This window comes from Pleurodeles waltl, chromosome 3_1 (assembly GCF_031143425.1).
Source record: "Pleurodeles waltl isolate 20211129_DDA chromosome 3_1, aPleWal1.hap1.20221129, whole genome shotgun sequence".
NCBI lineage: Eukaryota > Metazoa > Chordata > Amphibia > Caudata > Salamandridae > Pleurodeles > Pleurodeles waltl.
In genome coordinates, this window is record NC_090440.1 from 1,211,023,453 (window position 1) to 1,211,047,314 (window position 23,862).

Consider the following 23,862-nt stretch of genomic DNA (forward strand, 5'->3'; position numbering starts at 1 on the left):
TCGCTCCTCTGTTGAGCCAGTTGATGAAGTTTTAACTCCATATCATTCCTCACATAAGGTCCTAAGAGACTTGTCCCCTGTAAATATTACAGCAATACCGATTTCTGATGGGATTGTGTGAGACAAAGTTCCCTTTGATATATACGGGCCTACAGGGATTATTCAAATACCTAAAGTGTTCAAAATTTCTATGACAGATGTAATTACACCGGATGTTGTCTCTGATGATGATTGGGATATCCAAACAGTTGATTCCATGCTAACTGAAATGAAGGACTATTCCGCATTTGAAAGTGATGATGTATATGAACATACAATGAATTATGGGGAAATGTTCTGCTATAACAATTGGGGACATTACTACCTACACCGTGCCACTAGATACAGGCCAGTATTAAACTACACACAGTGGGAACACTGTTTTATACCACTGGGGGGGGAGCCTAAAATACTATAGTGATAAACTTACATATTTTTCTGGGCATGACACAAAAAAAAGCAGAGTCGTATTATTTTAAAATACCTCCAGCACAAATTAGAAAAATGTTGCTAACTGACACAAAACTGATTTATTCAGATCCCTTTGTTTCCCGGCTCGCAGTTGAAGGTTAAGTATACTGGAAGAGCACCACTGACTTAAAAAGTGTATGGGGAACACAAGATTGGCAGATACAGGGTAGTGAGACTTTATTTCAAGCATGCTCGATTCCTGTGCAAATGATTTTCTTAAATGATAGTATTCAGCAGACGTCATGTCTGGGGTTAGCAAAAATAAGAGGGGAACACGCCCAGTATCCCCACTCCGGCAAGGCTTAAAGATAGGCAATACTTCCTTAATATCACAGAGGAAAGGCTAGATGCAATGTGTAAGGAAATGCCTCCTTGGCATGGTTACCCCCTGACTTTTTGCCTTTGCTGATGCCAAGTTATGATTTGAAAGTGTGCTGAGGCCTGCTAACCAGGCCCCAGCACCAGTGTTCTTTCCCTAACCTGTACCTTTGTTTCCACAACTGGCACACCCTGGCATCCAGGTAAGTCCCTTGTAACTGGTACCCAGGGCCCTGATGCCAGGGAAGGTCTCTAAGGGCTGCAGCATGTCTTATGCCACCCTGGAGACCCCTCACTCAGCACAGACACATTGCTTGCCAGCTCGTGTGTGCTGGTGGGGAGAAAATGACTAAGACGACATGGCACTCCCCTCAGGGTGCCATGCCAACCTCACACTGCCTATGGCATAGGTAAGTCACCCCTCTAGCAGGCCTTACAGCCCTAAGGCAGGGTGCACTATACCACAGGTGAGGGTATAGGTGCACGAGCACTATGCCCCTACAGTGTCTAAGCAAAACCTCAGACATTGTAAGTGCAGGGTAGCCATAAGAGTATATGGTCTGGGAGTCTGTCATACACGAACTCCACAGCACCATAATGGTTACACTGAAAACTGGTAAATTTGGTATCAAACTTCTCAGCACAATAAATGCACACTGATGCCAGTGTACATTTTATTGTGAAATACACCCCAGAGGGCATCTTAGAGATGCCCCCTGAAAATATACCCGACTTCCAGTGTGGGCTAACTAGTTTTACCAGCCTGCCACACACCAGACATGTTGCTGGCCACATGGGGAGAGTGCCTTTGTCACTCTGTGGCTAGTAACAAAGCCTGTACTGGGTGGAGGTGCTTCTCACCTCCCCCTGCAGGAACTGTAACACCTGGCAGTGAGCCTCAAAGGCTCACCCCCTTTGTTACAGCGCCCCAGGGCACTCGAGCTAGTGGAGATGCCCGCCCCCTCCGGCCACGGCCCCACTTTTGGCAGCAAGGCCGGAGGAGATAATGAGAAAAACAAGGAAGAGTCACTGGGCAGTCAGAACAGCCCCTAAGGTGTCCGGAGCTGAGGTGACTGACTTTTAGAAATCCTCCATCTTGCAGATGGAAGATTCCCCCAATAGGATTAGGGATGTGCCACCCTCCCATCAGGAAGGAGGCACAAAGAGGGTGTAGCCACCCTCAGGGCTAGTAGCCTTTGGCTACTAACCCCCAGACCTAAACACCCCCCTAAATTGAGTATTTAGGGGCTCCCAGAACCTAGCAAGATAGATCCTGCAACCTGAAGACGAAGAAGGACTGCTGATCTGAAAGCCCTGCAGAGAAGACAGAGACACCAACTGCTTTGGCCCCAGCCCTACCGGCCTGTCTCCCCACTTCAAGAAAAACTGCAACAGCGACGGGTTCCACATGGTCCAGCGACCTCTGAAGCCTCAGAGGACTACCCTGCATCTAAAAGGACCAAGAACTCCAGAGGTCAGCGACTCTGTTCCAAAGAAGAAACATCTTTGCAACAAAGAAGCAACTTTTAAAGACAACAAGTTTCCCGCCGGAAGCGTGAGACTTTGTACTCTGTACCAGACGCCCCCAGCTCGACCTGAGGAGAAACAACACTACAGGGAGGGCTCCCCAGCGACTACGACCTTGTGAGTAGCCAGAGTTGGCCCCCCCTGAGGCCCCCCAGCGACGCATGCAGAGGGAATCCAGAGGCTCCCCCTGACGGCGACTGCCTGCTTCTAAGAACCCAACGCCTGGTAAAGACACTGCACCAGCAGCTCCCAGGACCTGAAGGATCCGACCTCCAGTGCAGAAGCGACCCCCAGGTGGCCCTCTCCCTTGCCCAGGTGGTGGCTACCCAGAGGAGCACCCCCCCTTGCCTGCCTGCTTCGCTGAAGAGACCCCTGGGTCTCCCATTGAACTCCATTACAAACCCGACACCTGCGTGCACTCGGCAACCGGCCGCCCCCGTGCCGTTGAGGTTGTATTTTTTGTGCTGACTTGTGTCCCCTCCGGTTCTCTACAAAACCCCCCTGGTCTGCCCTCCGAAGTCGTGGGTACCTACCTGCTGGCAGACTGGAACCGGGGCACCCCCTTCTCCATTGAAGCCTATGCGTTTTGGGCACCACTTTGACCTCTGCACCTGACCGGCCCGGAGCTGCTGGTGTGGTAACTTTGGGGTTGCCCTGAACCCCCAACAGTTGGCTACCTTGGACCCAGTAGGTGGTTTACTTACCTGCAAAACTAACAAACACTTACCTCCCCCAGGAACTGTTGAAAATTGCACTGTGTCTAGTTTTAAAATAGCTTATTGCCATTTTTGTGAAAACTGTACATGCTATTTTGCTGATTCAAAGTTCCTAAGTTACCTAAGTGAAATACCTTTCATTTGAAGTATTACTTGTAAATCTTGAACCTGTGGTTCTTAAAATAAACTAAGAAAATATATTTTTCAATACAAAAACCTATTGGCCTGGAATTGTCTGTGTGTGTGTTCCTCATTTATTGCCTGTGTATGTACAACAAATGCTTAACACTACCCTCTGATAAGCCTACTGCTCGACGACACTACCACAAAATAGAGCATTAGAATGATTTCTTTTTGCCACTATCTTACTTCTAAGGGGAACCCTTGGACTCTGTGCATGCTATTTCTTACTTTGAAATAGTGCATACAGAGCCAACTTCCTACACAATGGTTAAGGCTGGTACCTATACACTTTCCAGTCCCAGCAGGTGGCTAATATGGCCCACTGACACTAATGAGTGTCGAGCGCGTTTCTTGAACTCTTCAGGGGGGTTTTCAATTAACAGGCCAGACCCTCGCTTTATATCGGGTCAACATACAGGTATAATTACGACATACAGTGTGGGTAAACTGTGCCAACAATGGGTGCAAACCAATATGTTGGCCGCAGTTAAGAAACATCTGAAAACGTGGACTTGCAGGATTTTCTGCTGGGTCCTAGAAAAAAAGCACTCGAAAAGGTTCCTATCTGCTATGTACAATGAACCCTGGAAACTTTCACAGATTGAGGCTGCTGTGCGTTTAAGGCAATTGAATAAAGAATATTTAGAGAAGGCTTTAGCAGTTGTTGTCAACAGCATGAATACTTTGACCAACAGGATTTATTCACTATCAAATATAGTGTCGTCTGCTATGGATATCACTCAGACAGACTTGTATCGGTTATATCATGGACAAACACAGCTACGTTCCATCATGCAGCTGGGTTGGACTCTACAGACATTGAAAAATGGCCGTATTCCACGGAAGTACATTAACAGGAGTGTCTAAAAGGGAGGCTAGTTTCACCAGGCTTCACGTAGAAAAACTAGATAAGTTGCCCTTCACGGTAGCAGAAAGTCCTTCAACTATCTGGCTCTTACTTAATTAATTTACCCATTTCGACCTTTCGTTTCTCAAGCTGCCTGAAACATCTTGCAGTGGGAAGGTATGAGCAACTAGGAGATAGCTATATTAAGGAAGAGTGGGAGTTGCCCATTGATTATAAATGTCTGAACGGCGAAATAGAGGTCTTTCTCAGCGGAAGCGAATGTGAGACTGCTGTTAGTCATTCTATGATATGCAAGCAGGTGTCCCTTCACGGTCTTTGCAATGCGGGGGGGTCGCAAACTTAGCCTGTTTGCTGAAGGGTACGCCCGTCCCTTTGATTCGCCCAGTATTTCATGTACTTTCCAATGAAAGTTATGTGGTACTGAACGATCAAAGTTTTTGCGGCATTCGACCGGGAATAGCCTACACAATCTCAGTCTCGAAGGTCGTTACGTGTTGTGGACCTATTTTATTCCCCCCCCACACAAAAGAGATAAAAGTATCTGACATGTCGCCCCATATAGATACTATTGATGTGAACTATGACAACCTGAGCAGGCTAAAGGCGCTATTGTTTCAAAAACAGGTCGCCTTGACATCCGCAAAGGAGACATATGCTCTCCAGATTGCGAGATCATCAGCCGCGATACAATCCCTATTAAATACCAACTTCCCCAAGCACTTTGGAGAACTGATACCCAGAATATTCAATGCTTCGAGCACTACTGGGACTGTCCATTTCTTTAAGGCTGTTGGGTCTGGTTTCGTGTCCATCTTCCAGTCTGTCTTCAGAGTCATCCCGTCAGCCATCCACTCGCTCTTTTCAAGTGTGTTTGGTGGGTTTACAATTATTTTGGCTTTGATTGGCGGACTACTACTGCTATTTCTTCTGATTCGCAGTGGTTGTTTCTTTCCAGATACGCAGAGCAATGGAGCTGCTCCCACCAACTCCGCTGTGCCGTGGACGCATGGTTCGGATCTTCGGTGCACCCTTGCTGATGGAACTGGAGCATGACTGGTCGTTGTCATTTCGGCCCCTTCTCAGGTGCTTACATCCAGTTTTCCGCTGCATATGGTGCCTCTTTGAACATTTGCCTATGATTTGTCTTGCTGTTGCACCGACATCTCCTGTGGACCACCAACTGCTGATGTCCCCGATGAGGGTTCATACACGGTCATGCCCTTTGAGACTGAGGTTGCTCCGCAAGGCCACATATGGTCCTTCCGTTTTGAGATCTACCATGGACGACTGCACTGCAACGGATGACTTTACACCAGAAAGAACTACTCACTACTGCTCTGTGGATCCGTCTGTCCGCCCAGCTCTCGATTTAACATCAGATGATGTTGACTCATTTTTTAGGTCCTTGGTTGGTGAATTCAATGACATTCTTTGAGATCATGCGTACAGCAAATAATTTGATGAATTGGCTTGCCATTCCCGATTAAAATTATGCATTTAAATTAACTTAAATGCTTTGGTACGCTGTGCTTGTCATGGTTGACATTAACATCTCTGTATGTATTTTAGCTGAACTGTTTTTATTCCTTTTGTTAAGGCATTTTAAAGAGGTTTTTAGCTAGTTTTTATGCTTTTAGCTTTTTAGGTCAGAGCAATTTTAGCATTTGGGTTCCTGTACCTTCGTCATACCTGTTACGGCAATGGGGAGGATGTAGTGAATCCTAGTTTGTTTCAATGGGATAACAGGAGTTAGCTTAGCCTCTGGCTTGCAGACTTGTGCCCCCGTCACCTAGTGACTTTTAACCTACTTAGCTTGCTCGGTCTTAGCCATCTTAGATTAATTAAATAATTAAATGGGCTGCCTTGTTTATGGTTAGGCCACTTGTTATGTTTTGCATTATCAGTGCCACCGAACTAAGGCGTCAAGAACAAACAAAGAAAAACAAACAGTAGGTTTTCACACTTAGGGATTTTCCCTCTCTATACTTTTGAGGGATTGTTCATAATAATTGCCATCCCAAGCATGTCTGTTATCTACTGTTTGGGAACACACCTACGTCAGGGGTCCTGGTAGATCTGCATGAATACATCGCACTTTAGACAGATAATCAGAGGAATTCTGACAGGAGGGCATCGCCACCATCGCTGATACCGATGCTGCACGTCGCCTTGACGCTGACCCAGTCTTCGTGTCCCTGCGGAGTCTTAGATAGGGACCTCATTCCAAGCTAACAAGGGTTGGGGCTCCTCTCATGGACATGGCATTGGCAGATTAGGTTTAGCAAATCCAGCTCTCCTTTAGGTAGGAGGTTAGGCCCATCACATTAGGGTATTAGGGCATATTACATCTCATATGTCTTTTACATGCATTGCAAGATGGTGGGGGTCTTTGTAATAAAGAATCTCGTCTTAACAATTCTGTTTCTTGCCTTATTCATTATCCTTATCATTGTAGCCCATGCAACATATCGCAAACTGCAGTTGTGTTAAATAAAAACTATTGAAACTTTACTGCATCTTTGTCATTGCCTGTGTTTGTATGAGACAGGATATATCTGTGAGAAAGGGGTAATCTCCATTTAACCACGACATTCCCTGAGATGCCTTATTCTCGAGTCCATGCGTAAAGACTGACACAAATCACCTTTTACTATTGTGTTTCTGGTGAGGTGCTGCTAGTGAAATGGTAAGGTTGGGACAACAGTTGCAATTTGTTGTAGGATAGGCATAGTCGCTTACAAACAAAAGTACTGAAATCCTTTAACCAACAGTCTTGCCTAGAGCAAGAGTCCAAACTACGACAGAGACAAAAAAGCTAGAGGTGGTGATAAAGGAAAAAGAGGTTGAGGTGGAAGGGAGACAACTAGAGAAAGGTACAGATGGTATCATAGAGAGGTTGACTAAGACTGTAGAAATAAGGAGAACTAAAAGAGGAAAGAGGGAACAGGGAGAAAAAGGCACTAGAGGGCTGACGAATGAAGGAAGGAGAGGGAAATAGAGGGGAAAGGGCAGCGGTGGGGAAAAAGAGAGACAAATGTTGACTGTGCAATTCGGCTCAAGCCAGTAAATCATCTCCAGAATTCACCATTTGCAGTAGACACTTCAGAATCCCAAGCATCTGTTACAATGTTTGGACATCAGTGATTATGCACATAATAGCTGAGACCGCTGCAGTTTAGAGAACATTAGTTTGAATTTCACATTTTCTCCTGCACACAGTAATGGGAAATCTTTCAGTCATTAGTTACGACAGCCCATATGTATCAAGCATTTGAGTTGTTGGCAAAGAAACCACAAAGTCTTCAGTAATATTTACACAGCCACACAAGGGGCGATTTCTGCTGCTGTGTGTGGCTTTCTAAAGAAAAGTAATGCAAGTCAGACGCTTGTGCTGTGTTACATTAAATTTCAAGGTGGGATGTGGTCCATGGGTGGAGTATGGGCATTCATGTATGTAGGAAAGTACCATCTTGCCTGGCATGTTACCCCCATTTTCACTGTATGTATGTTTGTTTTTGCCCTTGTGTCACTGGGATCCTGCTAGGCAGGACCCCAGTGCTCATAGTGCGTGCCCTGTATGTGTTCCCTGTGTGGTGCCTAACTGTCTCACTGAGGCTCTGCTAACCAGAACCTCAGTGTTTATGCTCTCTCTGCTTTCTAAATTTTTCACTGCAGGCTAGTGACTAAATTTACCAATTCTCATTGGCACACTGGTACACCCTTATACTTCCCTTGTATATGGTACTTAGGTACCCAGGGTATTGGGGTTCCAGGAGATCCCTATGGGCTGCAGCATTTCTTTTGCCACCCAAAGGGAGCTCAGGCAATTTGTTACACAGGCCTGCCACTGCAGCCTGATGGAAATAAAGTCCACGTTATCTCACAGCCATTTTTTACTGCACACAAGTAACTTATAAGTCACCTATAAGTCTAACCCTCACTTGGTGAAGGTTGGGTGCCAAGTTACGTAGTGTGTGGGAAACCTGTCACTAGCCAAGGTGCCCCCACATCGTTCAGGGCAAATTCCCCGGACTTTGTGAGTGCGGGGACACCATTACACGCGTGCACTATCCATAGATCACTACCTATGTACTGTATAGCGTCACAATGGTAACTCCGAACATGGCCATGTAACTTGTCTAAGATTATGGAATTGTCACCCCAATACCATTCTGGTATTGGGGGGAAAATTCTGGGATCCCCCGGGTCTCTAGCACAGAACCTGGGTGCTGCCAAACTGCCTTTCCGGGGTTTCCACTGCAGCTGCTGCTGCTGCCAACCCCTCAGACAGGTTTCTGCCCTACTGGGGTCTGGGCAGCCCCGGCCCAGGAAGGCAGAACAAAGGATTTCCTCTGAGAGAGGGTGTTACACCCTCTCCCTTTGGAAATAGGTGTGAAGGGCTGGGGAGGAGTAGCCTCCCCCAGCCTCTGGAAATGCTTTGATGGGCACAGATGGTGCCCATCTCTACATAAGCCAGTCTACACCGGTTCAGGGATCCCCCAGCCCTGCTCTGGCGTGAAACTGGACAAAGGAAAGGGGAGTGACCACTCCCCTGACCAGTACCTCCCAGGGGAGGTGCCCAGAGCTCCTCCAGTGTGTCCCAGACCTCTGCCATCTTGGATTCAGAGGTGTTGGGGGCACACTGGACTGCTCTGAGAGGCCAGTGCTAGCAGGTGATGTCAGAGACCCCCTCTGATAGTCTCTTACCTCTCTTAGTAGTCAAACCTCATTTCTTGGTAGCCAAACCTCCTTTTCTGGCTATTTAGGGTCTCTCCTCTGGGGTATTCTTCAGATAACGAATGCAAGAGCTCACCAGGGTTCCTCTGCACTTCCCTCTTCGACTTCTGCCAAGGAACAACCGCTGACTGCTCCAGGGCGTCTGCAAAACCGCAACAAAGTAGCAAGACGACTACCAGCAACATTGTAGCGCTTAATCCTGCCACCTTTATCAACTGCTTCCTGGTGGTCCAAGCTCTGAGGGATGTCTGCCTTCACACTGCACTAGAAATCCCGAACAAATCTCTTGTGGGTTGATAGAGTCTTACCCCTGCTAACGCAGGCACCAAACTTCTGTATCACCATTCCTCTGGATCCCCTCTCATCCCGACGAGCGGGGTCCCTGGAACACAGGAGCTGGGTCCAAGTGTCTCTCACAGTCCAGTGCCCCTTCTGTCCAAAGTTGGTGGAGGTAAGTCTGTGCCTCCCCACACCAGACAGCAAACCTCTGTACTATGTGATTTGCAACTTTTCCAGGACTTCCTTTGTGCACAGCCTAGCTTGGGTCCCCAGCACTCCCTCCTGCATTGCCCAACTCGCTGAGTTGGACTCCGACATCGTGTGACCCCTCCTTTGTGACTGAGTTGGCCACTGTCCTCAGATCTTCCAAGTGGCTGCTCTGGTACTTCTGTGGGTTCTGCCTGCTTCTGTGGGGGCTCCCTGAGTTGCTGAGCGCCCCCTCTGTCTCCTCCTCCAAGGGGAGACATCCTGGTCCTCAGCAGCATAAAAAAAACCTCTACCACGACCCTTGCAGCTAGCAAGGCTTGTTTGCGGTATTTCTGCAAGGAAACACTTCTGCAACATCCATCACGCTGTGGGCCATCTTCCATCCAGAGGAGAAGTTCCTAGCCCTTTTCGTTGTTGCAGAATCTTTGGCTTCTTCCACCCGGAAGCAGCCCTTTTGCACCTTCATCCGGGGTTTGCAGGACTCCTGCCCTCCCCGGACACTATCGCGACTCTTGGACTTGGTCCCCTTCCTTTACAGGTCCAGGAATCTGTCTTCAGTATCTTGCTGGTGCTTGTGGTTCTTGCAGAATCCCCTATCATGACTATTGTGTCTTTCTGGGGTAGTAGGGTAACTTTACTCCTACTTTCCAGGGTCTTGGGGTGGGGTATTTTGGACACCTCTACTGTTTTCTCACAGTCCCAGCAACCCTCTACAATCTCCCATAGGACTGGGGTCCATTTGTGGTTTGCATTCCACTTTTGGAGTATATGGTTTGTGTTGCCCCTATACCCATGCTTGCCTATTGCAACCTATTGTAATTCTACACTGTTTGCATTACTTTTCTTGCTATTACTTATCTAATTTTGGTTTGTGTACATATAACTTGTGTATATATCTTACCTTCTTACTGAGGATACTCACTGAGATACTTGTGGCATATTGTCATAAAAAGAAAATACCTTTATTTTTAGTAACTCTGTGTATTGTGTTTTCTTATGATATTGTGCATATGATAGAAGTGGTGTAGGAAAGTACGATCTTGCCTGGCATGTTACCCCCATATTTCACTGCATATATTTTCTTTTAGTCTATGTGTCACTGGGACCCTGCCAGGCAGGGCCCCAGTGCTCTTAAGTGTGTGCCCTGTATGTGTTCCCTGTGTGATGCCTAACTGTCTCACTGAGGCTCTGCTAACCAGAACCTCAGTGGTCATGCTCTCTCTGCTTTCCAAATTGTCACTAACAGGCTAGTGACCAATTTCACCAATTCACATTGACATACTGGTACACCCATATAATTCCCTAGTATATGGTACTGAGGTACCCAGGGTATTGGGGTCCCAGGAGATCCCTTTCGGGCTGCAGCATTTCTTTTGCCACCCATAGGGAGCTCTGACAATTCTTACACAGGACTCCCAGTGCAGCCGAGTGAAATAACGTCCACGTTATTTCACAACCATTTACCACTGCACTTAAGTAACTTATAAGTCACCTATATGTCTAACCTCCACCTGGTAAAAGTTGGGTGCAAAGTGACTTAGGGCGTGGGCACCCTGGCACTAGCCAAGGTGCCCCCACATTGTTCAGGGAAAATTCCCCGGACTTTGTGAGTGCGGAGACACCATTACACACGTGCACTGTACATAGGTCACTGCCTATGTACAGCGTCACAATGGTAACTCCGAACATGGCAATGTAACATGTCTAAGATCATGAAATTTTCACCCCAATGCCATTCTGGCTTTGGGGGGGGGGGGCAATTCCATGATCCCCTGGGTCTCTAGCACAAAACCTGGGTACTGCCAAACTGCCTTTCCGGGGTCTCCACTGCAGCTGCTGCCAACCCCTCAGACAGGTTTCTGCCCCCCTGGGGTCCAGGCAGCCCTGGCCCAGGAAGGCAGAACAAAGGATTTCCTCTTAGAGAGGGTGTTCCACCCTCTCCCTTTGGAAATAGGTGCAATGGACTGGGGAGGAGTAGCCTCCCCAAGCCTCTGGAAATGCTTTGATGCTCTTCACCTTCTGCCAAAGGATCGACGGCTGACTGCTCAGGACGCCTGCAAAGCCGCAACAAAGTAGCAAGACGACTACTAGCAACCTTGTATTGCCTCATCCTGCCAGCTTTCTCAACTGTTTCCAGGTGGTGCATGCTCTGGGGGTAGCCTGCCTCCTCCCTGCACCAGGAGCTCTGAAGAAATCTCCCGTGGGTCGATGGAATCTTCCCCCTGCTAACGCAGGCACCAAAAGACTGCAACACTGGTCCTCTGGGTCCCCTCTCAGCACGACGAGCGTGGTCCCTGGAACTCAGCAACTCTGTCCAAGTGACTCCCACAGTCCAGTGACTCTTCAGTCCAAGTTTGGTGGAGGTAAGTCCTTGCCTCCCCACGCTAGACTGCATTGCTGGGTACCGCGTGATTTGCAGCTGCTCTGGCTCCTGTGCACTCTTCCAGGATTTCCTTTGTGCACAGCCAAGCCTGGGTCCACGACACACTATCCTGCAGTGCACAACCTTCCGAGTTGTCCTCCAGCATCGTGGGACTCCCTTTTGTGACTTCGCATGGACTCCAGTTCGCTTTCCTTCCAAGTGCCTGTTCAGGTACTTTTGTGGGTGCTGCCTACTTCTGTGAAGGCTCCCTGAGTTGCTGGCCGCCCCCTCTGTCTCCTCCTCCAAGTGGCGACATTCTGGTCCCTCCTGGGCCACAGCAGCACCCACAAGCCTCTACCACGACCCTTGCAGCTAACCAGGCCTGATTGTGGTCTTTCTGCGTGGGAATACCTCTGCAAGCTTCATCCCGACGTGGGACATCCGCCTTCCAAAGGAGAAGTCCCTAGCTCTCTTCTTTCTTGCAGAACACCAAGCTTCTTCCACCTGGTGGCAGCTTCCTTGCACCCTCAGGTGGCATTTCCTGGGCTCCTGCCCACTCTTGACACTGTCGTGACTGTTGGACTTGGTCCCCTTGTCTTACAGGTACTCCGGTCCAGAAATCCACTGTTGTTGCATTGCTGGTGTTTGTTCTTCCTGCAGAATCCCCCTATCACGACTTCTGTGCTCTCTGGGGGTAGTAGGTGCACTTTACACCTACCTTTCAGGGTCTTGGGGTGGGCTATTTTTCTAACCCACACTGCTTTCTTACAGTCCCAGCGACCCTCTACAAGCTCACATAGGTTTGGGGTCCATTTGTGGTTCGCATTCCACTTTTGGAGGATATTGTTTGTGTTGCCCCATACTTATGTGCTCTTATTGTAATCTATTGTAATTCTCCACTGTTTGCATTACTTTTCTTGCTATTACTTACTTAAGTTTGGTTTGTGTACATATATCTTGTGTATATTTGGCATCCTCATACTGAGGGTACTCACTGAGATACTTTTGGCATATTGTCATAAAGTACCTTTATTTTTAGTACTTCTGTGTATTGTGTTTTCTTATGATATTGTGCATATGACACCAGTGTTATAGTAGGAGCTTTACATGTCTCCTAGTTCAGCCTAAGCTGCTTTGCCATAGCTACCTTCTATCAGCCTAAGCTGCGAGAAACACCTCTTCTACACTAATAAGGGATAACTGGACCTGGCACAAGGTGTAAGTACCTCTGGTACCCACTACAAGCCAGGCCAGCCTCCTACATGGGTCGACGGAATCTTCCCCTTACTAACACAGGCACCAAAAGACTGCAACACTGGTCCTCTGGGTCCCCTCTCATCCTGACAGGCATGGTCCCCGGAACACAGCAACTCCCCAAGTGACTTCCACAGTCCAGTGACTCTTCAGTCTATGTTTGGTGGAGGTAAGTCCTTGCCTCCCCAAGCTAGACTGCAAAAGCTGTGTACTGCGTGATTTGCAGCTGCTCCGGCTTCTATGCACTCTTCCAGGATTTCCTTCATGCACAGCCTAGCCTGGGTCCCCAGCACTCTGTCCTGCAGGGCACAACCTTCTGAGTTGTCCTCCGACGTCGTGGGACTCCCTTTTTGTAACTTCACGTGGACTCAGGTTCACTCTTCTTCCAAGTGCCTGTTGGGGTACTTCTGCAGGTGCTGCCTGCTTCTGTGAGGGCTCTCTGAGTTGCTGAGCGCCCCTTCTGTCTCTTCCTCCAAAAGGCGACATCCTGGTCCTTTCTGGTCCTCAGCAGCACCCAAAAACCTCTATTGCGACCCTTGCAGCTAGCAAGGCTTGTTTGCAGTCTTTCTGTGTGGGAACACCTCTGCAAGCTTCATCGCGACGTGGGACATCCATTTTCCAATGGAGAAGTTCTTAGTTCTATTCTTTCTTTCAGAACTCCAAGCTTCTTCAAACCGGTGGCAGCTTCCTTGCACCTTTAGCTGGGGTTTCCTGGGCTCCTGCCCCCCCGGACACTGTCATGACTATTGGACTTGGTCCCCTTGTCTTACCGGTACTCAGGTCACTGCCGGTGTATGTTCTTCCTGCAGAATCCCCCTATCACAACTTCTGTGCTCTCTGGGGGGGTAGTAGGTGCACTTTACTCCTACTCTTCAGGGTCTTGGGGTGGGGTATTTTTCTAACCCTCACTGCTTTCTTACAGTCCCAGCAACCCTCTACAAGCTCACATAGGTCTGGGGTCAATTCGTGGTTCGCATTCCACTTTTGGAGTATATGGTTTGTGTTGTCCCTATACCTGTGTGCTCCTATTGTAAGCTATTGCAATTCTGCACTGTTTGCATTACTTTTCTTGCTATTACTTACCTAACTTTGGTTTGTGTGCATATATCTTGTGTATAATACTTACCTTCTTACTGAGGGTACTCACTAAGATACTTTTGGCAAATTGTCATAAAAATAAAGTACCTTTATTTTTAGTAACTCTGTGTATTGTGTTTTCTTATGATATTGTGCATATGATTTAAGTGGTATAGTAGGAGCTTTGCATGTCTCCTAGTTCAGCCTAAGCTGCTTTGCCATAGCTACCTTCTATCAGTGTAAGCTGCTAGAAACACCTATTCTACACTAATAAGGGATAACTTGACCTGGCACAAGGTGTAAGTACCTCTGGTACCCACTACAAGTCAGGCCAGCCTCCTACACCCGGGGGATCATGGAATTGTCCCCCCAATACCAGAATGGTATTGGGGTGACAATTCCATGATCTTATACATGTTACATGGCCATATTCGGAGTTACCATTGTGACGCTATACATAGGTAGTGACCTATGTATAGTGCATGCGTGTAATGGTGTCCCTGCACTCACAAAGTTCGGGGAATTTGCCCTGAACGATGTGGGGGCACCTTGGCTAGTGCCAGGCTGCCCACACACTAAGCAACTTGGCACCCAACCTTCACTAAGTGAGGGTTAGACATATAGGTGACTTTTAAGTTACTCATGTGCAGTGGTAAATGGCTGTGAAATAACGTGGGTGTTATTTCACTCAGGCTGCAGTGGCAGGCCTGTGTAAGAATTGTCAGAGCTCCCTATGGGTGGCAAAATAAATGCTGCAGCCCATAGGGATCTCCTGGAACCCCAATACCCTGGGTACCTCAGTACCATATACTAGGGAATTATAAGGGTGTGCCAGTGTGCCAATGAGAATTGGTAAATTTAGTCACTAGCCTGCAGTGACAAATTTAGAAAGCAGAGAGAGCATAAACACTGAAGTTCTGGTTAGCAGAGCCTCAGTGATACAGTTAGGCACCACACAAGGAACACAAATAGGCCACAAACTTATGAGCACTGGGGTCCTGGCTAGCAGGATCCCAGTGAGACAGTGAAAACACCCTGATATATACTCACAAACAGGCCAAAAGTGGGTGTAACAAGGCTAGAAAGAGGCTACCTTCCTACACTGCATCAGAGAGGATCAAGACCTCCTGTGGACAGCAGCCCTGTCCAAAGAAGAAAAGAAGAAGAAACCTCTCCTAAAGGATTCTCACCTCACTCCAAAAGTCCTGACCACTCTGCACCCGACGCCCACGGCCCATGTCCAGGTGGTCCACCCAGCCAGAGAGGGTCCCCAGGCTATTCTGAGCAAGTGCTCACCCTGGGTTGACCCCTCTACCCCTACACGACGACGCCTGCAGAGGGAATCCCAAGGACCCCCCTGACCGCGAAAGATCCGGACGAAGATATCTGACTCCAAAGGACCCACTTCACCTGCAGCCCCCAGGCCTTGGAGAAACCAACACCCGGTGCAGCAATGATCAGCAGGTGGCACTCTTCCCTGTCCGATCAGTGGTGTGCCCGAGACACCCCCCTGGACCTCACCTACAACCTCCGAGTGACCCCCGGGCTCCTCCCCATAGACCAGCATAGGAAGCCCGACGTTCGGTTTGCACCCTGCACCTGGCCGCCTCTGTGCTGCTGAGAGTGTGTGTGTTTGGTGCTACTTGTGGCCCCTCCAGTGCTCTTCTAATCCCCCCCTGGTCTGCCCTTTAAGCTGCAAGTATTTACCTGCTGGTAGACCGAATTGAGTACTCCCTGTCTCCATAGGAGCCCTTTTTAAAATTGCTCTGCACCCAACCAGCCCTGTGTTGCTGGTGGTGGGTATTTGGGGTTAACATGAACCCCCAACGGTGGACTACCTATAACCCGGAGACTGGAACTGTAAGTCATGTACTTACCTCTAAAACTGTGCTTTATTTTCTTCCCCCAGGAACTGTTCAGAAAATGCAGTGTCCACTTTTAAAATAGATATTCTGTTTTCTTAAAAACGGTTTACTTGATTAAAGTGAAACCAAGTTACATTGATGTCTGTGTTAAGTACTTACCTGCAACAGTATTTACTTCTGAAATTAATCTTGTGGATCTAGTAATAAAGTGACAAAAATATGTTTTTTCTATATAAAATCTGATTGGTCTGGAATTAAGTCTTTGAGTGTGTGTTTCTTCTATTGCTTGTGTGTGTACAACAAATGCTTAACACTACCCTCTGATAAGCCTAACTGCACGACCACACTACCGCAAAAAAGAGCATTAGTATCATCTACTTTAGCCTTTGTTAGGCCTCTGGGGAGCCCCTCGACTCTGTGCACACTATAAAACTCACTTTGATATAGTATATACAGAGCCAGCTTCCTACATAGATCTTTACAAAATATAAACTCACCTTTTGGTATATGTATGTGTTTAACCAACCAACCATGTTTATCTTGATATATTTTTTTAACATGTGACATGCGAAGGAGAGCCGTTGAGGGAAAGTCACATCTATGTCCCAAAGCTATGCCTGAATAGTAACAGAATATTTGTTGTTCCATATTGGAACTGATACAACAGTATCAGCAGTCAACATTTTAAGCAGGTGCAGCATAGAGGCCAATATTGCATAGCATCTGGTGCATGCACATTCAAAACCTTTTTGTAGAGGTTGGTATCTGTATGACTTTCTAGAACATCTTTATTTAGGTTCTGGATGGCATGTTCAAACTAATAAAGACCCACTAGGTTACGGCTATTTTTCAATATTTGGAAAATCTAAGATTTAGCATAAACTGCTGGTCTCCAGGTGACAGCAGGAGAACCATAAGGAAGCTGACATGAAATATCACTGAAGTGAAAATTGTGTCAGAGCTTGCAAATTACTAATTCATCCACCTTATACATTCACCCTCCTTGAATAAAGAACCCCTTTCAGAGATTTCTCTGAGACCTATAAATCACTTAGGCATTAATAGTACTAGTTCTGTAAGCAATTAAATCTTGTATTAATCTGCCCTGTTGGACATGTTCAGCAGGAATGGAGGATTGAACTTGTGTTCTGTGAGAGAGGCAAGCTTGCTTTGCTACTGCAGTGCTGGTCCTTGTTCTTTGTAGAAGCAAAGTTTGCATTGCTGCTGCCTGATTTGTGCCTGTCCTGTGACAGAAAACGTTTACTGCTTCTGTCTTAACTGTAACTGTCGTCTGCAGGAGGGAATCTGTTTTTGCCCAAGTTCCATGAAGAAAGGGTGTTTCTACTGCTGTTATCTCATCTTTTAAAAATCAAAAACTATGCTGAATGGACTTGTAAATATTGCCCTTTTAACCTGGAACTCTTTCTTTGATTTGAGAAACCCCAAGTCCTGAGAAAGGAGCCTCACACCCCAGGGGCAGTATGCATGCTCTGTTAGATGTCAATGGAAAAAGGGTAGGTTGCTTGACCCTCTGGTTTTTACTACTGATATAGGCAGTCTCTACTAAAAATACTATTAGCTTACTCAGACGCAATTTTAATATAGGTCCAACAGTTTAAAAAAGGTAGGAAATAAATGTCATTTTAAGAGATACAACCCCATCCAAACTAGGGAACCTATAACTAGGAGTCTGTACAAACAGTGAACTTTAGAACACTTGAATGCTCCCCAGCGCTATATGTGGAGCCCACTGATGAAGCAGACCACACTAGTAAGGTGGAGGGTCATCTCCCTGTAGGAGTATGTAAATGTATGGTAATACCATATCAGGTTTGGCTATTTATTCCAAGAGATTTGTATTTCTTGTATGTTTATGTCGGTTTAGAAAGAGAATACACCCGTCTTTTAACTCCTCATTGCCTCTACAGTGAGGTAGCTAACTGTGTTGTTCCTGTCCAGTGTGTATGAGAGAATTACGGTATTGTTTTTTCTGTTACTCTCACCTGTCCATTACTTGCTCTTTGTGCTAGGGAAGTCTGCACTAATGCTGCCCTGTTTTACCTTTAATTGTGTTGTGAAGGGACGTATAAAACTTTGCACTACACAAAAAGCAAAATGATTCGCATTGCAAATGCCTGTTAATACATTATGTGAAAGAAAGAGTGAACCCTCACAAAATATGTCCATGTTTACTTTTGATTTTAAGTGTGAAACAGTTTATGGAATGGGAGTAGACTACTATGTAAAACTTTAACATATAGCTGACAAGTGACTCCATTTCATGCATAAAACAATCAGCCAATTCTACCATTTAAGCGGACAGGAATTTTCATGCTAGGGTTTTGAGCCCATTATGAAAATCTTAAAAGCAAAAAAAAAAAAAAAATCTCTACAACACAAAATGATATAGGCTGAAAAGCCAGAACTGGTTACTAATGTATATATAAATATATATACCATTGGGCATACTTAGATGCAAAACAAAATCAAGTTCCTGACTTTCTGATTTTTTCAGCAATCGTGGAATAAATAGTTCGGTGGTGAGAGGGCAGAGATAACCTTTCAAATACAAATACGAGCATATCGCTGTTAATGAGCTAACACTGACACTAATTGGAAAGACAGCATGATGAAAAAGATGTTACAGTTCGAACAGCTGCACGTGTCTGAAGAGACAATAACGAAGGTGAAACAATGTACTACCGACCCTCTTCCCAAGCCTGTCTAGAGGTTAGTGTCAATTAGTTGGGGAGCCTGAAAAAACACTGATGCACTCTGCCGTAAACAATTAAAACATGCTGCCTCAAGAGAGCTGCAAGTGAGTATCAGGCAGTTATTATATAAATAACATACGCTCATTGGACACCACCCATTAACATACTCCATTTTGCTTTGTATTTCTGTCTGTGAATGAGAACTAGTTAAAAATAGTCCATTCTGCAATGTCATGGAGAACTCGGTCGAAATACCCAAAGGGATGGTGCAGGAACACCGAATAGCCATTGCACGAAAATATAGATTTTCAGGTTTGACTACTGAGTGGGACCCACCACCACAGCACACCGAAACGCTGCACATACCCTGGATAATTCCTGCACAAATCATGCAAAGACCCTGCACAGACTATACTATGCACACTCAGAGCTCTGAAATCAAGAGACTATACCAGGCATTTCAAAGCTCGGAATTCAAACACTTTAGCGAAACATTAGACAAACTTGGAAATACTTTCCACAGGCCTTGCTTCAAAACCAAGCTCACACTGAGGTACAAGTAGGAAGGCATGCTCTGCACATATCCATGCGGGACCACATACAACATGGATACTCAAAGTACGGCCCGCGGGCCTCATGAGGCCCCTCTGACTTTTACATGCGGCCCCTGGGGCAACAGGAGCACTGGGCAGCTGTTTGCTCTACTCCGCACTAACAATAAAAATATTAAATAGACACACAATCATTTATTTCAAACTTACTTGGTGTTAAAGAAAAGAAGTAAAATAGGGACTCCTGAACTTAACTTTAGAAACGCCTTCATTTTTAAAGACATCTTGCAGCACAAGGGTAAAACTAAGACAGTCTCTTCAAAATTAAAAAGGTGTATTTAGTTAACATTCAGAAAATTTTTGCCTTGGTACAATTTATTTTATCAGAGCATTGAGATGTATTAATTTAAAAGTGATAGTTTTCATACATAAATTTGGAAACGTAAAATTCTTTCCTCTACCCTGAGAACACCATCAATAGTAAATTAAAGAGGCAAGCCACTTGGTATGTGCACTTATTGGTGGCCTGGGTTCCTATCATGCATTAACAACATTATAGTTTATTAAATCAAACATAGAAGCAGGTTTTGTGCAGCGCACACCATGAATCATGTATTTCAAGGTCATCTTAAATGTGATAATGTAGAAAAAAAGAGGGAAAGTGAGACTAAACAACTGCCTAGGATCACACAATTTGGAAAAATGGGTAAGCCGGGAATAATTCCAGGTTTTCTGGTTTCCCATTGTTTTTTTTTCAGCCACTAAATGTATATCATTTGCTTCTCTTACACCTACCTTGCCACCAATCCCCCCAGCTACCCCACCCGCCGCTGCCCTGACATCAATGCGGCCCCCAGGCACGTCACAGACCAAACTTTTTGGCCCCTGGGAAAATGTTTGCGAGTACCCATGACATACAACTATGGAATGAAAAACTAAAGACAAACTGCAGTTCTCCCCTCCTCCCTTCTTCCCAGCAACCGTTGATAATAGTCCGGATTCAAAGTCTAAAGAGAGACGGTTGAACTAAAGTGCTTAGTTTGACCCGGTGACGGCTAGTTGTTTTTGGGGACCAGCACTTATTTTTTCTCATTGGGCATTTCCAGAAGGTAAGAGAGGGAAAAACACACAAAAGGGAAAAAACGAATAAGAGAAAAACCGAAACCCGTTGCAAAGGGAGAAAGCAAGAAACTGCAAGAGTGTGATAAGGGGGCAGGGGGCGTTTGGTAGGGAGTAAAGATGCGTGATTTTTCAGACCATAGCCTTGTTATGTGGCGCGCCGGGGCAGGCCGCGGGCTTCTGAGAAGAGCTTCTAACACCCGCACTCATTTTTCAATAATTTAAGTTCTGTTCACACAAATATATCCGTAGCAGGTTCTGCAAACATCCTGCAAGTCCATGATAGCTTCTTCCCTAGCTCAATGCATGCTTGCACAGTACCTTCGTAGGCCCCTCTAGGAGCCCGGAGAGTTCCAGGGTCAAAGTCTAGAGACCAACTGCTTATAAACCTCATACTGAGTTGGACTGCAAAAAAACTGCAACTGGAACGTTGTGTCTTAAATGACTGCACGAAGACTGAGGGGAGACTTCAAAGCAACGAAGAGAGCTCCGAGTCAGAGAGAAAGGCACACCTTCTCGCTGTAGATCGCTAGGATAAAGAAGTGTGCTTACAGTCGCTCTTACTACATGACTTTGTTTGAAATCCCAGCAATTTCAGAAGAGAAAAGGTGCAAACCGAAATTTATTTACGTTATAATTATATTGATTCAACTGGAAATTGTCGAGCTAGACATTGCTTGAAATTGAAAAATAGAAGTGCAGGTACTCTGTATCAGAGTACCTGCTTGTTTCTGAGAAGCGCCGGTACTCTCCAATTAAAAGGTTTCTGATTAGTGCCGGTACCGTCCAATTAAAGGTATTATGTTTATCTAGAGAAGTGCAGGTACTCTCCCTCTCGGACAGTACCGGCCCATTTAAGGCACTGGTGCTAGAAATATCACGTGCACAATCTCAAAGTGTAGCATGGAAAACACTGAAATTCACTGGTGAAATTTAACGTTGTAAACGTGATCTGTACGCGCAAATGCATCGTTTTACAGACTGTTAGTCCGTGAGTCAGCCACGCCACCTGTTATAATACAGATACATTCGCCTAGTCGTTCACATTTCGACCCCAGTCCCTCTCATCTAGCTAATTATGCACGAGGCTTTTATATCTAAATCTTACCATTGAAGTTTGTCAAATTGCCAAGGTCAATTAAACTGTCGTCGAAAGCGGAGAAAGTGGAATTCTGATTGTAGAGGAGATCGGTAGAATTTGAGTTTTCCCCATTCAAGGAGTCCGCGAACAGATTAATCTGCAGCAAAGTCTTCAGCAGATAACGCAGCATGGTGGCACACGGCGAAGCCCACTCGGCAGTGTGCTTCTGAAGGAGCTGGCTGACCTGCTGGGTCAAGGCATCCGTTCGGAATCTTCCCTGTCCGTAAGTAACTGCAGTGGTCGGGCTAACATTACCCTCCTGGCTGCATCTGCAGATCTGAGGTTATCAGACTATCGTCTCTTCACTAACCCTCCCTATTTGCCCCCCTTTCTTTGGTAGTCTGAATGGACGGTCTCCTGGGAGCGTGTTGGGAAAGAACCCAGGTGCTCTCGCCAATAAATGTTTAATCATCGAATTAACAACATACCCCAGAGACGGATCGGGAGGGCCATATCTCACCACAGCTGAGTCCGTTTCTTCTTAATGAGTGGTTGGGGTGGAAGGGGGTGGGAGATGAGGCTTGGCGCGGGGTGTAGTGACACCAATACAACCTTCATCGATTAATTTCTTTTGTTTTTACTTGACTGGCAGAGACAGACCTTAAACCTTCCCCCCCCCACCGGCTTCATATTATTAGCAGGCAGAGCCTTTTCAGGACTCTGCTCGCTCACATCTACTTGCTATCATATCCATTCAGAGATACACATCGACCCTGCTCTCCCGAACAGCTCCAAATACTTACAGGAAAAATGCTCCCCATACCCTACTCACACAGCCCTGTTTTATATTATACACATTCAGTGACATACATGGAACATATGTGCCCACCCCGATTTTTATTCTGCATGTTTAGACAGTATTCACATGTTCAGCGTTCATGCACAGTTCTTCCCCACATGTGCTTTAAATTCTAGGCAGTCTCAGGCACCGCCGAACTCTACTCATCCATCCTTTATTAATACTCATATTTTATTTTATTTTTTATTTTATTTATTTTCAATATCATAATACCCTAACATTCAATAAGTACTGTCTTAAATGCAAACATCTGTTACAAGTAGATAATAAAGAAACAGAAAAAAGGAAACTACAGTCGGCATCCCACATTCCTTTTTTTTTATTTTTAATTTTTTATTATTTTTCCTTGGAAAGGAATCATACAACGAATATACTCTTACATCACTTTACATTGAGTAAAAAACAAATTCAAACCAACAAGAGATAAACATTTAGGTGAAAGGTGCCCCCTAAATAAATGATGGCATGCAAATCAACCCAACTAGCCCAAACGGGGAGAAATTTAAAAAAAAAGGAAAAAATGGGGGGGGAGTAGTCTGATTTTAATTTGAACATTAATCATTATGAGCCAAAATCCAGTCCTGGAATGACCCCCATATTGCCTTCCCTTTCCTCCTAGCATGTTTCCCCTTACGTTCGTACAATGCCATCTCCAAATAATATACAGATAGCAATCTAGCCAACCATTGCTGCCAGGACGGAGGTCGTACGTTCAACCACACAGATGATATACATATTCGATACACTGCCATGGCCACAAAAATAAATGCTCTATGTGGGCCGCCCACTTCTCCGGCGACCCCTGGGACCATGACCTCAGGGGTAAGAGCTAGATCATATCCCAAAACCCCTTTCAAGACAGATTGAATACCCTCCCTCAGGATCATTAATTCCCCACATGTAACCATCATATGAACAATATCTATTCCATACATCCCACATCTTGGACAGTTTGTTCCTGATAGAGTGCCCCATTTGACGAGATGGGCTGAGGTATGATACAGGTCAAACATGGTCTTATAGTGTTGCGCTTGCAGGGAAGAGGAGAGTAGGATAGTGTGTCCCAGTTCTAGTGACCTTAAAAAGTTATTACTCTCGTCTACTAGCTTCTCCCTCCACCTTTCCTTATTCTTCTCTAAATCGTCAGGCTGTTCTGCCAGCAGTAATGGATAAATTGACCTGATTGATATATTGGGGTTAGCCAGGATGTCATCCAACAGTTGATCACTTCTAAATCCCTGCACGCCCCCTGTTTTCCTTACAAGAAAATCTCGTATCTGTAAGTATTTAATAAAGTCCCTTCGCTCTAAACCATAACGCTCCTGTAAATCACCAAACGCCTTGACCCCAGAGTTATCGAAAAAATTCCCTAACCTCACTATACCTAAAGAGGCCCAACTTGCCATACATCTATCTTTAAATATTTTGGGGAGCGATGGATTCTTCTCAATCATGGTACAGCAATTATATCTACTGATGAAGCTGAAATGAAGGTTTTACATTTATTTGCGCTTAAACGTAGTGTAGCAATAATCAAGTGTGACTTTAATCGAACTAAATAAGATTGTACGGGGACAAATGTGCCCTCAGAGTAGTTTGCCAACATTTATAAGCGTGCTTTATATAACGTGATGT

At 45.8% G+C, this 23,862-nt stretch overlaps 1 protein-coding gene across 1 annotated transcript in view; it reads right to left on the reverse strand.

Annotated features, from left to right (window-relative positions):
- The window catches only part of ROBO3 (roundabout guidance receptor 3), a 639,417-nt gene extending 617,598 nt beyond the window's left edge, over positions 1–21,819 (reverse strand). The window contains exon 1 of the mRNA XM_069221505.1: positions 21,396–21,819. Coding sequence (XP_069077606.1) covers positions 21,396–21,558 — 163 coding nt within the window. The 5' untranslated portion in view covers positions 21,559–21,819. The remainder of the gene's footprint in view (positions 1–21,395) is intronic.
- Positions 21,820–23,862: the final 2,043 nt, after the last annotated feature.